The sequence below is a fragment of the Phymastichus coffea genome, unplaced genomic scaffold, assembly GCF_024137745.1.
Source record: "Phymastichus coffea isolate CEN01 unplaced genomic scaffold, Cenicafe_Pcof_1.1 PCOF00017, whole genome shotgun sequence".
Lineage (NCBI taxonomy): Eukaryota > Metazoa > Arthropoda > Insecta > Hymenoptera > Eulophidae > Phymastichus > Phymastichus coffea.
In genome coordinates this window covers 2,633,986-2,651,704 of record NW_026706828.1, presented here as the reverse complement: position 1 = coordinate 2,651,704, position 17,719 = coordinate 2,633,986, and the positions used below count along the sequence as shown (strand labels likewise).

At 41.3% G+C, this 17,719-nt stretch overlaps 1 protein-coding gene across 1 annotated transcript; it reads right to left on the bottom strand.

The window, feature by feature from the left end:
- Window positions 1-1,257: 1,257 nt before the first annotated feature.
- On the bottom strand, window positions 1,258-4,453 carry LOC131675226 (uncharacterized). The gene is made up of 2 exons (XM_058954135.1): window positions 4,449-4,453; window positions 1,258-1,720 (listed from the first exon to the last, which is right to left on the bottom strand). Exons 1-2 carry the CDS (start codon window positions 4,451-4,453, stop codon window positions 1,258-1,260), a joined length of 468 nt encoding a protein of 155 aa, XP_058810118.1.
- Window positions 4,454-17,719: the final 13,266 nt, after the last annotated feature.

Sequence of the window (17,719 nt, the reverse complement as noted above, 5' to 3'; positions counted from 1 at the left end):
GCAATTTTTCTATAATTTTTTTCGGTTGATTTGCGTTAACTTTTTGCTGAGTTCCTTTAGCCCCTATTTATCAAGAAAAATAATATTTTCGTACAGCAGTCTTACACATATAAGCGCAGAGTGGTATAAAATTATGATTTTGAAATAAATATATTGTAATTGTATTCCCGGAAATGCAACATTTTCTCGCCAAGAGAATAGATTTTTAAAGAGATGATTTTCTGGCTTTTCTACGCTTTTCAGATGAATACAAATTACAAAATAATTTTTTTCCAATGGTTCAATTGAGGGGCCGGATGCAATAAGGGGTTTAACGCGTGACCTTTCTAAAAAGTGACTCACGGAGAGTTCATTTTCAAAATTCAAAAAAGTGATTAAAAAAAAATACCATCATATTCCTCATGGAAAATGCCATCTTTTTTATATTTACCATTTTGTTGTAGCATATCGTGTTTCAGAGATAAAAATTATTACCTCAAAATTTCCAAAACTAATTTTCAATTTTTTTTTTTCGAATACATCGCTCCAACTTCGTCAAAAATCATCCGAATTAGCCGTTTTTTTTTTTGAATTACGTGTTATTATCTAGCGCATGCGTTGAACCGATAAGCGGATCAATGTGGAACAATGATAATTGTTTATTTAATTATAAGTCAACAATATCGGGTTATACGGTTTTAGTACGTTCAACGACAAAAAGTGTGCGAGGAAGTTTAAGACTCGAATAACTGTTCGCGAGACATTTGTTCGTTAACAATCAAGGAAGATTTCTACAAAGTTTCAAATCGATTCAATAAATAATGACTGAAGGATAGCGATTTTACCGAAGTTGCGTGCTCGCGGCAACAGCCGCGCGGGCCGCCGCCGCCGGACCTCGGCCGGACAGGCGTAGCGGCGTCTCCCCGCACACAACAGTCACGAAATCATCGATGCTTCATGGATAACAAGTACAATATACTAATCTTATTAGATATCCAACCATGGATAAATTCATATTGAAACAAAAAATAAAAAATTTTACTAGCCATTAGTTTTATTAAATACTTTGCTCGCAATACAAACCATACACTATTAATAAACTACACGCTTATTCGACTACATCTTGGATCAGTACGAATTATCTTTTGATTCATCAAAATTTACAACATAAAACTATATACTTAAGCAAATAAACTTGGCGTGCCAAGGGAATGTGATTTTACTAGAATAAATTAAATGCTAATAAAGCTATAGGTTTCACTTTATTACAGTTTTACTTTATTTCTTCTTTGCCACTGGGGTTTGTTTCGCTTGTTTCAATTTATTTTCTTTGACTTGTGACTTCTTTTTCACTGTACTTTGTTCAGCTTGTTTCAATTTATTTTCTTCGGCGCGTAACTTCTTTTTTGCCTCTGGGTTTTGTTTCGCTTGTTTCGATTTATTTTCTTTTGGTTTTAACTTCTTCTTTGGTGGCTCATCATTTTTCGGCGCTGCCTTCCTTTTTTCACTTTGCTTTACTTCTTTTTCCGATTTTTTATCAGGCACTTCTGTTTTTACTTGCTCTTTTTTTATCTTCTTATCCAATTTTTCATCTTTGACAGTTGTCTTGCTTAGGAAATTGTTTCCAAACTCTTGCCCAGCAGGACTACAGTATTTTAATAAATTCTCATAATCATCTCGTTTTTCTTTTGTTATTCCCACTGCTCCTGCTAAAGAAACTTTGGATAAGACAGCACCAACACTACTTGTCAGTTTAATAATTAATTTACTTGTCAGTTTAATAATTAAACTGACAAGTAGTAAAGAAACTTTGGATAAGTCAGCACCAACACTACAGTTTGTGTAATTGATAATGTATGTGTTGTGTGTGTGTGTATGTGTATGTTTGTGTGTGTGTGTATTTGTGTGTGTGTGTTATGTGTATATGTGTACGTATGTAGGTGTGTCTGCAACTCTTGCGTCCCTGTCTTCTGCTTCTGTCTGTTCAGCTTTTCTTCCCGTTTTTCTGTTGATTAATTTTCTCTTCCTCTCTCTCTCTCTCTGAGATCTACCTTTTCCGCTCTTGTTTTTCTCTTTCTTGCTTATTTTTTTCCGACTTCTTCCTTTGTTACTTTCTTTTGCCTTTTCACCTTTGCCTTTATTTTGCTTTTGCTCTCTTTCTTGCTAATCATTTCATCTGTCTTTCTCTTTATTAGGGCTTTGACATCATTTTCTTATTTCCTATTGCTCCCTCTGCCTTTCCTTTCCTCAACCTCACTTATTTTCTTTAGTATCTTATAATTTGTCTTCTTGTTATCCTTTTTCTTTCTATTCTCCGATTCTTCTTCTTTTCCATTTTTGCTCCTGCATCCAATACCTGCTTCCTCTCGCTTGTATTGTTGCTAGTACTTGTGTTTTGTGTGTGTGTGTATGTGTATGTGTATGTTTGCATGTGTGTGTGTGTTTGTGTGTATGTTTGCGTATGTAGATGTGTCTGCAAGTCAACGTCTCTGTCTTCTGTTTCCTTCTATCCTTAGGGTCTTGAAATTTCGTCTTCTTATTTTTCTTTTTCTTTTTCCTTTTCGTTTCTTCTTCTTTTCTAATGCTGTTTCTTTGATTTCTTGTCTTCCTGTTTCCCATCATATTAAGTAACTTGGCGTGTTTCTATCTAATCCCAATACCCACTTTATGTATTTAAGTTGTAATCTCTCTATTTCCTCATATCTCTTTCATCCCCAGATTTCTGCTCCATACATAATCACGCTTTTCGCCAGAGCATCGAACAGGTTCATCCTAAGCTCGCAATTTTCTCTAAATAGTCTTTCTCCTAGCCCCCATAGTCTTCCGAGTCCCATATTTATTTTCCCTTCTTCCTTCTTTATCTGCTATTTAATTCCGTTATTTCTGCTTATCACATATCCCAAGTAATTGTACTCTTTAATCATCTCTATCTTCTCGCCTTCCCATTCGAATTCTTCTTCTTTTCCCCTTCCTCCTCCTCTCCTGCATTTCATCATCTTTGATTTTCCTACATTTAGCTCTAATCCCCTTTCTTCCAGGTACCTTTTTAATTTTTTCAGCATTGCTTTCATTCCACTTTCATTCTTTGCCATCATTACTATATCATCTGGATATCCTAATGTCCATATTTTCTTCCTTCCTATCACTACCCCTCCTTCTTGCACCTGTTTGATCTTGACTTCCAGGTCGGCGAAGGCAAGATTAAATAGCGTGGTGTTCAAAGGGCACCCTTGCTTTACGCCTTTCTAAGCCTCGAACTCCCCAATTATTTCTCCTCCAACTTTTATCTTACTCCCTTTTTTCTTACATATTTCTTCTATTTCTTTCCTAATTTATCTATTTATCCCTTTCTCTTTCATTGTTTCCCATATTTTCTTCCTCTTTATCTTGTCAAAAGCGGCCTTCATATCGGCAAAGAATACAAACAGTTTTCCTCCTTTTTCTCTTATTTCCTTCCCTATTATTGTTTTCAATACATATATTGCGTCCATTGTTCCTCTTTTCTTCCTAAATCCCATCTGCGTATCGCTTAACGTTTCTTTAGTTTCTAGTTCTCTTTCCAGCTTTCTCCTCAGTATTTCCGCATATATTTTATATCCCGTGTCCATCAGCATTATTCCTCTATAGTTTTCTACTTCTTCTTTCCTCCCTTTCTTATGTATTGGTACTATTATTCCCTTCCTCCATTCTTCCGGATATCCTTCTCCGTTCCATATTCCGTTTAAGCATTTTGTCATATCTTTTAACTAGCCTTCCGTGCCTTCCACCCACGCTTCATTTGCTATACCATCTTCTCCTGTCGCCTTTTTCTTTTTCATTTTTCTTATTACCTCTTTTACTTCTCTTTCTTTAATTTTTTCACCTTCCTCTCCTTTGCTGTCTTCGATTTCTTCCCCTTTGCTTTCTTCCTTTTCTTTCTCTCCCAATTGTCCTTTGAAATACTTTAACCATTCTTCTTTTCCTATATTTTCATCAAATCCAATTCTTTTCTTCCTATTGCAATTCACTTTATCCCAGAATTTTCTTCTCGTCTTATCTTTTCTTCTTTCTTCTGCCACTCTTTTCCCCTCAGCTTCTTTCGCCTTTCTTATTTCCTCTCTGTATTCTCTCTTTGTTTCAAGGTATTTGTCTCTGTTCCCTTCCCCTTTTCTTACCTTATTTAACTCTGCCATCACACTAGCTCCTTTTATCTTACATTCTTCTCTCAAATTAGCTTTTTTTATCTTTTTTTTTCCTTATCTTCTTTTTTATGACTGCGTTCCTCACTTTATTTTTTATATCCTTCTATTTTTCTGTTCCCTCTATTGCGTCTATCCATCTCTGATACTCTCTTATACTTTCTTCGCTCCAGTCGTCTATCATTTTTCCTTCCTCTTCTTTTCTTTCTTCTACTATTTTATCTCCCAATTCCACTCTACTGGTAAGTGGTCCGACTTTACCCTCTCTTTTATATAAACTCTTTTTATTACCTCATGACCTTCCCGTTACCTACTACATGGTCCATCGTAGACATTCTTCTCGCTCCTATATATGTTATCTCTCCATCTTCCTAATCCCCGTCACGTTTCAGAATAGTATCTTTATTGTCTCTCTTCCCTCTCTCTCCATCCCATCCTTTCTCTCTCTTTTTTCCCTATTGTTTTCGAAACTCTTCCGCCTTTTTCCCTACCATTTTTTCCTCTTTCTCGCTCCACCACCATTCTTCTTCCTCTGAGTTCAACCCGTTATGCCACATCTTTACCTCTTTACCTTTACTTTTTATTTCTCTCGCATTCCTTCTTATTTCCTGTCTTATCTTCCTCTGCTTCCAGGTCGAGTTCTGATCTATGTAGATCTTTTTCTGTCCCAACTTCTTTTTCCTCTTCATAATTCCTTCTTTTTGTTCCCATGAAGTGCATCTAATTTGCCACATCTTTTTTCCTCTTTCTCTCCGATCATCCCTCCCCGCTGTCCCTCTTATTTTTCTCAGATTCACTATCTCCCCTTTCATTTCTAGTTCCTCCCTTAACCAGTCCTCTGCCTCTCCCTTCTTTTCCCATCTTAACCCACCCTCTAAGTCTGTCACTATTATATTGTTTATCCTACTTTCTCTATCCATTTTTTCTCTCATTTACTCTATTTCTTCCTTATTGCCTACTTCTGTTCCTCTTTGCTTCTCGTTTTGTCCTTCTATACTATCTTTTAGTTTCACGCACTATTCTTCCAACTAGTTCATCCTCTGTCCCTATTTTTCCTGCAGTTTCTTTTCTCTACGTTCTGCTTTTTCCCTTTCTTCTTTCGTCTCTTTCTTTCTTTCTTCTCTCTCTCTCTCTTGTTCTTTCCTAACTTTTCCTATTTCCTTCTCCCACCTTTCTTCTTTTCTTTTCCCCTCTGCCTCCATTCTTTCCATTTTTTCTATTATTTCTTTAAACATTTCTGTCCATTCTTTCCTTTCCTTCTCCCATACCTCTCTTAATTCCCTTATATCTGTCCGTATCTTTTCCATTATATCTTCCGTACCACTACTTTTTCCCACTTCTCTTATCGTGTTGTCCAATCCTTCTCCCCCCTACCCATCCATCTCGCTTCCCTTGCTCTCACTCTTGCATCTCTTTGCCTTTCTCATTTTTCCTCTATTATTCTCCCTCAGCCCCTCCCCACTCTCTGTCCCCCTCACCACCTTTACTCTTTTTTTCTTTTCCTCCTCTGGGCCTTTCGTATCCAACCTTCCACCTTTATCTCTTAATTTTTCTGTTCCCTGCTATAAAAGTTCCATTGAAAACCATTGAAGAATTTCTGAATGGTTTTCAATCTTCGATCTGAACACTCCAAATGACCATTGAATATGATTCCTCATCCAACAAGAAATGTCAAGATATTAAATACTATTGTTTCCAATAATATAGATTACTATTGATTCCTAATCGAGATTAATCATTATCAATAGAAAAATATACTATTAAAGTAATGGTTTTCAATAGTATTCAATGAAATTTCTCATGTATGTTACCCAATCGATTTCAATGGTAAAATTCGTGGTCAAATCGAAGATTTGAAACCATTCGAATGCGATAATCAATTTGATTGAATTGATATCAATGGTTTGTTATTGCAACATTCAAGTCTCGTATCGTTGAATAATTTTCAATAGTTTTGAATATGAAAGTCCTAACATTTCAATAATATGCAATAGAAAATATCAATCTAATTGAATGGGTATTAATGGTCTTTTATCGCATGATCAACTTTTTTTCTGACGTTGAATAATTTTGAATAGTTTTTAATGTGAAGATCACATCAATCCACTATTATGCAATAACAGAAATTAATCTCATTGAATAGGTATGAATAGTTTGTTATTGTTTAATCAAGGATTTTTGTGGCGTTGAATAATTTTCAATAGTTTTGAATACGAAAGTCGTAACAACTCAATACTCATGACGACGATTCATACATTGTTGTACAAACGTACAACGTATTTCCAGAATATCCATTTGAAGGAGTGACTCATATCCGAAAAATTCAAAGCGAAAACGAGATTGATCTCATCAAACCCATTGGTGAAATAGATTGCAAAATAATTTTGGTAGACGTTAGAAATGCTAGATATTTATGCAAAATGCCCAATTCATTTGAAATCCAATAATAATGTTCATATCAATTTTTGTAATTTGTTGATGTACATAAAAAACCATTTATTTACAATTGAAAAAAAATCGAATACCCATTAAAAATTATATTCGAATATGTTTTTACTTAAAAACTATTAAAATTGATAAAAGTCTATTCAATCAAATCATATACGGAGTTTTTTCATTCATGACCTATATAAAATTATAATATCCAAAGCATAAGATACGATTCTTCAATTATAGTATCGAACAACTATTCAAATTTATAAAAAATCATTCAATTATGGAAATTTTTTCTTTCATCATCTAATGAAAAATTATAGAATAAAATTATATTTGATAAGTTTGTAGAATGAAGGATTATTCAAAACTATACAAACAACTTCTCAATAGAATACGATTGAGTTTTACTTGCATTTACCAATCATTAGATTTCATTAAAAAATATTCAATTGAAAATATTTGAAATTTTTTTATTTGCCTTTCATAAGAAATTATAGAATACTATACCTCATTGAATGCGATTGGGTTATTTTTATATTGACCAATCATTAAGATTAAAAAAAAAACTATTAAATGAAATATTGCTAAAGTTACAGTATTGCTTTTGCTCATATTGGCATATATGGAAAACCATTCTATAAAATATTATTGACCAACCGTGTAATTGGATAAAAATTAATATCCATATAATATGATTCAATAAAATATGATTGGACAATTATTGTATCGAAAAATTATTAAAATTCATAGAAAGATATACAATAAAATATCATTGATTAATTATTTTATTGAACTGTGATTAATATTCATTCAATGCAATTGGATAGATTATCATTGAAACCATTCCAATACAAAGTATTATTCAGAAAGATTGAATTCTATTAAATTTAATGGTAAGTTTTACTATTAGTTATGCTTACCATGAAGTATTATTGAAAATCATTCAGTTTCAATCGTCATCGGAACATTGAACCATTCAGTTCATTGATTACCATTGAATATGAATGATCCCGAATAGGAATGAATGGAACTTTTTTAGCAGGGTTGTCACAAATCTTTCCATCCTATCCCGTACGCCTTAATTCGACTCTCTATAACTACCCGTGATCCCACCTTTATTCCCTGTCTTACCTTTTCTGTCTCTGCCTTTACTTCTTACCGCCTCTCCTCTCTGCCTGCACTTCTTACCGCCCCTCCTCTCTGCCTGCCTTTCCCGCTTTATGATTTTCTCTCTTAACCTCAACTTTTATTTTTTTTCTTTATTCCTTTCTCTCTGCTTTTTCCTGCTCTTCTCCAGGCCTCTCTCTCTCTTCTCCACTCCTCCTCCACCTCCACGCTCTTTTCACCTCTATTTCTCTCCTCAAACACTTTTCCTCTTTGACTTTCTCACCGAAACTCACGCTCACATCCAAGACACGTCCACACTCCCCTCGAGTGAAATCTAACCTCACACACACACATATATATATCTATTCTTCATCTATCATCCCGTCCTCATCGATCTTAATAAAGGCTTACAAATATGACTAACAATAAGTCCAACAGAAGCAACAGACTATTCACTATAGAAAGCCACAAAAAGACTTAAAAGACCAACAACATATATACCACCTATCAGAGAACCGGATGGTGACTGGGCGAGATCAGATGAGGAAAAAGTTGAAACCTTCGCAAACCACCTTAGCACTGTATTACAGCCACACCAAAGAATAATTACCGAACGGGAAGAAAAAATTTTACTAGAAGTATCTGATGCCCAAGATAGCACTCCGATCAAATAGATAAAAATAAAGGAAGTATTACTCATTATTAATAATATTCAAAACAGCTCCCGGATTTGATAATATTATGGGAAAAATGATTAAAATGCTACCCAAAATTGCGATAAGATACATAACGGTTATTTTTAATACATGCTTGCATCTCTGCTATTTTCCTTTCCAGTGAAAAGTAGCTGAGATTGTACTAATTCCTAAACCTGGAAAACAACCAGAACTGATAACATCTTATAGACCGATCAGCCTTCTACCTTCACTATCAAAAATTTTTTAGAAACTAATAATAGTTAGAATCAGTTAAACCAAAATACAGTTAAAACTGTAGATAATACCAGTGTTGTCAAATAAATCAGATTTGGCTTTTCCTAAACGAATGAATTCTTGTAATGGTTTTTGTAATAAAGGGATTGGAGTAATGTCATGATTTATTAACACAGAAGAACATTTTTTAAAGATGTTGCAATTATTTGGAATAGCAACTGTAGGTAGTTTTTGATTTATTAATTTTTTAGAATTATTCTACCCTTTTTTATATTTGTTAATCCGTTTGTGTATGTGTTTTTTGATAAATTCAGATGGATAATTATTCTTTTTCAGAATATTAGTAACTATTTTTAAATTGCATGAACGACATTTTTTGTCAGCAAGTAAAAACACTCGGTTAACTAAATTTGAAACTATATTAATTTTTTAATGGATTGTATGTTCTGAGTTAAAATTAAAAATTCTGTCAATTTGTGTTGTTTTTCTCAACCAGTCACATTCTAATTTATTATTATTTCTGATCAATTTTAAGTCGAGAAATGGAATAAAATTATTCACTTCAATTTCAAAATCTGTGTCAAACTCTGTGGAAAACACTGGTACAGATCAAAATAATAAAGAAAATTTATATAAAAAGCTATGTGGTGCGATTGGTAACTTGCATTTCCCGAATGCGAATTGGGTTTTAAATATTCCTTTGCAATCGAATGTTTTGATGTTCTCAGTTTTAGATGCAATGCTTAGTCCATCCCGATCCAAAAATGTCGTACCAATTTTCAAAAAACAGGTAATTTTACAGGTTTATTTATTCATGCTATGATATAAATTGTCATTTATATTAACTTTTTTTTACCATTAACAGATATTTGTTCATGAAGATTCTAGGATTCAAATTAGACTTTATGATAAAAATATCCATTTAAATAGTCAAGACATTACGGCAGCAGAGATATTCAAAACACAACCAAAGACCGTTGAAGAATTTGAAACTTTTCTCCAAAATCTTGATACCAGTCCTACCTGCATAGGAGGACTTTTATTCTCAATGTATAAAAATGTACACCCTGAAAGTGCATATCGAGATCGTACTGTTTGGAGGCATAATAAATGTTCCGTAATTTTACAAACAGGAACAATATGTAAATTGTGCTTTGGACTATATAAAACGTTGCCTCAGAATTTGTCTAGAAAACAAGAAAGAAAGTTTAAAATTTGATTACCTGTATCTCCTTCCAAACGATTAAAAATTGATAATATCAGGAAAAGAAGAAAAGTGATAGCTCAAAGGTTAACTCGTAAAGAAAAAAAATTAGAAAAAATAATGAAAGATCTACACGATGTTCACCAAAGTTTGCTAGATTTAAAAGAAACTACTTTTGAAGCACAGCTGAAACAATATTCAAAAAATATTTCTGACAAACAGGTAAACAAATTGACTTTAATTTAATAAGTAACCATATGAAGTTCATCGGAAGTTCGTGCATTAAGAAAATTATTCGGAACAGGTATAACGAATTTAATTCATTCGTTATGTCTCTCTCTTCCCACACATGCATGTACACAATTTATATACTTATACTATATTTGAATTATATTATTATATTGTACAGCGGCCTGCAGCAGCCGACAACGTCGAAGTGTAAGGTAAGAGAGAGAGCCCGGCATGTCTATTAACGAGCCTACAAGCAGGGAGAGTCGCGTCCGCGTGTATTCGTGTATGCGTGTGGTCGCGCTGCCGAAAAGCGCGATGAAAGAGTGGGGACGTCTCCCGCGGCAATTGACTGGCAAACGTGATACGGGCGACACGTGTCTGGACGCGCATTGAAGCAGAGGCTTTTCCCTTTTTTTTCCTGCTTGGGCAGCTGCCGCGGTTTAGCGTTCCTCGACTTCGTTCTCTTTACTGGAGTGCTTGGACTTTCGACCTGGCTTTGCCCGGGATTGTTTGCGAGTGCGTACAGTGGTGCGGCGATTTGACAGAGTGGTGTGCGCGTGCTGGAGCCTAGTGCTAGGCAGTCCCGCGCTTCTTCACCACTGCATCCGGCGTCCGGGAACGCCGTTCGGCGAGTGAATACTTATTGTACAGAGGGCCTGGCCATTGCCATCGCATTGTAAGTACCGACTCGTCTAGCTCTCTCTTGCTGGCTTGCCGCTTCTCTCTCTCTCCTTGCCGATTTACTGCTCTGTATGCTTTCCCTTGGATGCTTTATATAAATTATTTTTACCCTTTTTATCCTCCGTGCTTCTCTGACTTTGCACCCGACTCTCACTCCCTATCCTTAGCGAATTCTCTGCGCTCGTCGCTACTTTTCGCGCTTTTCAGCCACTGCTACCTGCGACGCTCTACGCGAGCCACGAGGCTGCTTGACATAGTGGCTAGTTGAAGGGCTTGGCCACACGTGCACCAGCGTACTAGCCTCGTGGCATTCGTAACTGGTAAAGCCGAGCTGTCAATCATTTTATCCTCTCGATTAAAACGACGAGTTAGCTAAAACCCCGTTATATTGGCGCCCAACCTCTGATTTGGCAACTTTTCTTTGTGTGGCAGATAGTGCGACGAGAGGAAATCTTTGTCAGCGCAAACGTTTTTCGAGAATTCCAGCGCCTACGGAATTCGAAACTCGGCGCGGACAACAACAACGTGCGCGTCTTCCCCCCTTTGTTTACGCGCGAGAGTCAGGCCGCGCAAAGTAGTAAATACGAAGCGAAGCATATACGCCACACGACACTCATAAGCTTCGAGCTTAGCCTTGAGACATTTAGAAACAAAATTTTATATACTGAAAATTTCAGTCGTACGTCCTCAAGGCTTGGCCGAATTACGAGTAGAGTACGATAATCGACTCTACCGAATTTCGTTCGCCGGCCAGTCAATTCACGTAGCGTGCGCACGGTTATGTGTGTATATATATACATGCGTATACACACATAACAGGAATAGTTTGTAAGTCGCAGCGCTCAACTTTTACAACAGTAAGACTTTTTTTTTTGTCTTTCTAAAAGCAACTTGTTGTCATTTTCTTTTTTTTCCTCTCCTTCGTTCTCTACTGTTGTCGTTGTTACGAGTGCGTTTAAGTATAAAATTTCCTGCGCGTTAGTTTTTTTTTGTTATACTGTCTACCGTGTAGTCTAGTTGACTTATAAAATCCACGTCATTTTGGCATTGCCTTTTTCGTCCTTTTTTTTGTCTTCTTCTGCTTTGTTTATTTGTTCCAAATAGCATAACTCTATTTTATAATAATGGCCTCCAATTGGTCGCTGAGCGAATTAACAATATTTAAAGAACAAATTGACGAAAAAATTTGCAAGTGGATAAAAGATCTTTCTAGCACGGACGTGGATTGTATGCTAACTCAACTGGAACTACACACAAACGGTACACTATTTGAGCCCGCAAACCGCTTGTATCGTAGATTGAACGGCGATTATACCGCAGAAGATTTTGTAACGATCGAAAACCAGGATGAAAATATGGCATACGAAAGACGCGAAGACCTCACCCGTATATTCTTCGAGTCAGAGGCCCTGCCAAAAGAAGTTCGCGCGGACTTGCGCGCGGCCATAAAGGCGAATGAACTCCTCGAGCCTTTTGAAAGTTCAAAGCTCGAGACGGGCAATAGTGCCCGAGAGAATATCCGGACGAGTTCGCCGACAGGCATACAAGACGATATGTCACTTACGTTAGGCGCGGATGGGACGCGCAACGTAACAGATATGATCCAGCAACAAGAATCAATGATAAGACAGATTATCGGCTTGTACGAGCACAATGCTTCGGCCGACCCGGCAATCGCAGCATCACACAGCGCGCAAAAAGTGATCTTTAGGACAGGCGCGCCGGGTTCGACATATGTACCGACTTACACGCATGCGATGACGACATCTTTAACAGCAAGACAGTCCGAATAGGGTTGCCAAACGGTGCAGTAGAATATGCCTCCCCGGCCATCGCGCGCGAGTTTACCTGTCCAGAATGCTCCCCCAAGCAGACAAATCATGAAGGACCAAAAAACGCCAGCGGGAGCCAGTAAGTGAGGTCCAGATGGCTCCCCCTATCACCCGGACCTTTGAAGTCAGTGGCGTGACAGGAGTAGCGCAGGCGCTGTGCAACACGGTGGGCGACCCAATGCTAGCCCCGGTTAGCCCTTCCGACGTGTAGCCAGCCGGCGATGGAGGTACTGTCTCAAGCGCCCTGATCGATAAGTCACCTAGGTGGTGGCTGACAGTAAATGTTGGCGACTATAAGTTTAGAGGTCTCTGGGATACCGGAGCTTCCCGTACCGTCCTCGGCCCGAGCGCCATTTCAATGGCTGCAGCCTTAAATAGGCGCGTACTTCGGTACGTGGGCCCAGGGGCAAGAGCGGTAGATGGTCATTACGTGCCCATTGTCGGTAGCGTAAAGTTACCCTTCACGATTGGAGGGGTGACTCATGTTATCAATGCTCTCATTCTAAAAGAAGTCGACACAGAGTGCACCCTTGGTGCCGACTTCAAACGCGCCTTTTCGGCTTATCTGTGTCCAAAAACAAATAAGCTGATATTTGATGGCTGCGAAGAAGGCGTGCCCGCAGTTCTCTCGTCAGAGAAGTCTGAGGAGGCAACGGCCTTGGCCTCGCTGGGGATCGAAGATCTCACAGACGAGCAGAGAGCAGAGATAGAAAAAGTCATGCACGAGTTGCTCCCGGAGCCCTCCGCTGAACAGTTAGGCTGCACAGGATGGATCGCGCATGACATAGACCTCACCAGCACGCGCCCCATAAAACAAAAGTACTACTCAGTATCCAAGAAGATAGAGGACGAGATGCACTCTCAAGTGCACAAAATGCTAAAGATGGGAGTCATCCGGAGATCCACGAGCGAGTGGTCAAGTCCAGTCGTTATGACTCTAAAGCCCGATGGCTCGTATCGATTCTGCGTTGACTATAGAAAAGTCAATGCAGTGTCGAAAATTTCGGCCTACCCTTTGCCCTTTATGGATGTTATTTTGCGTAAAATCCAATACGCCAAGTACATCAGTGCTCTAGATTGCTCTGGAGCCTTTTGGCAAATACCTCTCACGGAGAGGTCGGTACCGATTACGGCCTTCACGGTTCCTGGTATGGGCCTGTTCGAATTCGTGCGAATGCCATATGGCTTGGCCGTAGGCCCTGCCACTTTTCAAATGCTGGCGGATAAAATTATCACGCCAGAAATGGAACCTTTTGCTTTTGCGTATTTAGATGACTTGATCATCGCCACCGAGACATTTGCCAACCATGTGAAGTGGCTCACGTTGATTTTAAAAAGACTCAACGAGGCAGGCCTTACGATAAATCGTAAGAAGTCAAAGATTTGCATGTCCGAGATTCGCTATCTCGGCGTGCTAGTTAATCGTGACGGCTGTCGCCCTGATCCTGAGAGGGTACAGCCCATTTTAGACTACCCTGCGCCGAGGAATTTGCGACAATTACGTCGTTTTCTCGGCATGGCCTCTTGGTATCGCAAATTCCTAGGAGATTTTGCGATCTTAGCCGAGCCTCTTACTTCACTTACCCGAAAAGATTCTACCTATGTGTGGACTGACGAGCATTGGGCGGCTTTCGAACAAGTAAAAGCCTTAATTGCGTCGGCACCCGTTCTGGCCAGGCCTGATTTCGACGCGCCATTCATCGTGGAGTGTGACGCCAGTGATACCGGCCTCGGCAGTGTTCTTCTCCAGAAAATTAGCGGAGAAGAACGCCCCCTTTGCTTTGCTAGTCGTGTCCTCACAGCCACTGAACGAAGGCTGTCGGTGACGGAACGTGAATGCCTCGCAGTTATATGGGCGATAGAAAAATTTCGACCATATATTGAAGGCTACCACTTCACCGTTGTGACCGATCACCATAGCCTCGTCTGGCTGCAAAATTTGAGAAGCCCAAACGGTAAGCTAGGCCGATGGTCGTTGCGCCTGCAGGCCTACGACTTTGACATCGTGCACCGAAAGGGCAAGGACAATGTCATCCCTGATGCTCTGTCCTGTATGTACGAGACCGTCGAGGACGTTGAAACTTCCCTCGCCTCCCTCAGTACCGACGAGCCCACTAAAGATAAGTGGTATTTGCGCAAGTTCAGGCAAGTATCTGACGAGCCGCGGGCTCATCCCTATTGGAAAATTGTCGGCAGCTGCTTGTTTGTTTACCGGCTGGACCCAATCGTCGACGACTTGTTGGGCCACGACGAGGAAGCGTGGAAGTTAGTGCTCCCGCGGGAACGGCGCGAACAGGTTCTCGCGGAATGCCATGATGAGCCTACAGCCGGTCATCTCGGCCGCTATAAGACTCATCAAAGGGCAGTGCTCCGCTATTATTGGCCTGCCCTTTACAAAGACGTTGCACATTTCGTACGCAACTGACAAGTTTGCCAGCAAATAAAAGTTGAGCAAAAGCCCCCCGCAGGACTTATGGGCAAACATATTGTTACCCGTCCATGGGAGGTCGTCTGCGGCGATCTGATGGGCCCTTTCCCTCGTTCGCCTCAAGGCCATGAACATCTATTGATTTTCATAGATGTTTTCACTAGGTGGATAGAATACATCCCAGTGCGTAAGGCCAATGCCAAGACAATTAAACAGGAAATTAACCATCGTATTTTCTTACGTTTCGGGATTCCGGAACGATTCCTGTCTGATAATGGCACGCCTTTTAAAAACACGATAGTTGATTCGTTTTTGGAGGCTCATGGAGTCGTCCATGGGACCTGCGCTCCGTATTCACCGAAATCAAACCCGACGGAGCGGGTCAATCGCACGGTCAAGACCATGATTGCCGCATTCATCGAGAATCACACTCGATGGGATGAGCTGATCGACGAGCACGCGTTTGCTTATAACACGGCCATCCACGAAGCTACTCGCTCTAGCCCGGCTTTTCTTAACTACGGGCGACACCCGGAGCCGCCAAGTAACGCTCGACGCACGGAGGAGCGCGCGGCTGTCGAACAGCTCGAGGCTGTCGCTCGAGCCGACTGGCACTCCCGCATGAGCAAACTCGACGATTTCCGAGCAAACGCGCTCGAAAACTCCAAGACTGCTCAAGCCAGGCAGGAGAAGTACTATAACCAGAAACACCGCGACATCGATTATGGTGTGGGCGATAAAGTATGGGCGAGAAATCGCGTACTCTCCTCCGCTGCCAAGGCCATAGCTGCTAAGCTTTGTCCTAAATACGCAGGGCCCTTTGTTGTAACGACTCGCCTCGGCATGAACTCGTATCAACTCCAAACGGAAAATGGGGTTGATATCGGAAAACTGGCCGTATGCGACTTAAAGCCTTGCTTCGATGACGAGCAGTTTCCTATAGATGAGACAGTGGACGGAGGAGACGCCTCTGAAAGCGAAACCGAAAAGTTCTTGGGTGACCAGGCCGCTGGGCAGTCTAACGCTCATGAAGCAGTGGTGGCCCCTTTGCCTTCTCCAACGGCTAACACCTCGGTTCAGCCTAATAAGAGCCAGGCCTTGCCAGATCCGATAGTGGCTGTTCCGCGCAAGCGAGGACGACCACTTGGCTCGAAAAAGACAGTACCGCCACCTGTCGCGGCTTCGCCCCGACGCTTACGTGCGAGAAACAAGCGCGACGCTTAAGCTTTGTTTTTTTTGCCGCTCCCGGCTACTCCTACTTCTGCCTTTAACCCTTCTCACAGCCTATGCTTCCTGCTGCTTTTGCCCGCTTGAGCTTGCCGCTAATTTCTTCTTCTATGCCCCATATCACTCCATCATTCCAACGCTTTACAGAGAATGTGGCCTGCTAAGAGAGATCAGGAGAAAGTTACCCTCACCCTGGAGGGACCGATGGAAGTGATGCTGAGGCTCCAGAACTGGGTTACCCAGCAACTCTTGTCGTTGGGCGATCCCCAAGACGTTCCCGCACCCGGAGCTCCCGACATCAGCGACTTCCTGCAGTGCTGGACACATAGGCAAGGCCAACTTGCGGATAACAACGCTCCCGTAGCAGTCCCGGTCGGAGGGCGTATGCTGACGGGCGGCTCTGCCTCCTCCTCGACTCCAGAGGCACTGGCCCAGGGAGTCCAGGACGTAGAAGGCATCAGTTGGTCAGACCGCTGGGCCGCCGTGGAGGCTGCCGCACGCAGCGCCCGCCGAGCAAGGCTGGCTGCCGAGCAGGCCGAGTGCCTGGCGTTTCAGGACATTCTGAACTTTACAGAACATCCTGACGCACGCGTCAGAGCCTGCCCCTCCTCGGATTTCGTCAGGAAGGTCGAGAGGGAACTCGAGAAGAAGGCCTTCCTGGCAGAAGCAGCCACACGTTGGGCAGAGGCAAGAAGGGCCCAAGATGAGAGCGCCCGCCTCGCGGCAGAGCAGGAGCAAAAGCGCCAAGAGCTTTTGGTCCTTCAAGAGAGGATCGAGGCCCTCAACCTTCGGGCCTCGACCTTACTAGGTGCCCCCGGTTCTTCTGGCACTGCCTCTAACGACCGACGATCCTCTCTCGGCTCGGCCTCACAGAGGATCGCCCGTCCCTCTGGCACTGCCCCGAATACAACTGGATCAGCTGCTCAGAGCAATGGCCCATGGACCAAGGAGCAGCGCCTTGAAGCGGCCAGGGCGGCCCAAGAAGACCGCCGGACGTTCTGCGCGGCCAATGGAAACCTGGTCCCGCAGTACTTCGCCATGCTGAACCGTTTCAAGGAACAGCCTTGCGGCAAGTTTGAAGGCCCTACCCCCACCAAATACGGAGTACGCTTCTGCTCCGGGTGCAATCTGACATCGGTGTCGAGGTCAGACAACTGCCCGAATTTCTTTCAACATTGGAAATTCGAGCAGGGCCTAGAGCCGAAGTATGATTACTCCGCCGAGCTAGGGCCTCGAGGCGCTCCCCGCTAAGACCATTTCACCGCCGCCTTCTCTCTGACATCAAGAAAGAAGAGAGAAGAGTGTGTCTCCGGCGCCTAGACTCCGACACGGCCCTGCCTTAATCAAAGGAAGAAGAGGATTGCGCCTTCTGCGCCCGTTTTTGTTCCAGGCCGTGCCTACTTAGTTTTTTTTTGTATTTAGCACTCTTATGTTTTCTCCGCGCCGTTGCGCGTATCAACTGTTTCTTAGTCCAAAGTCCTTGT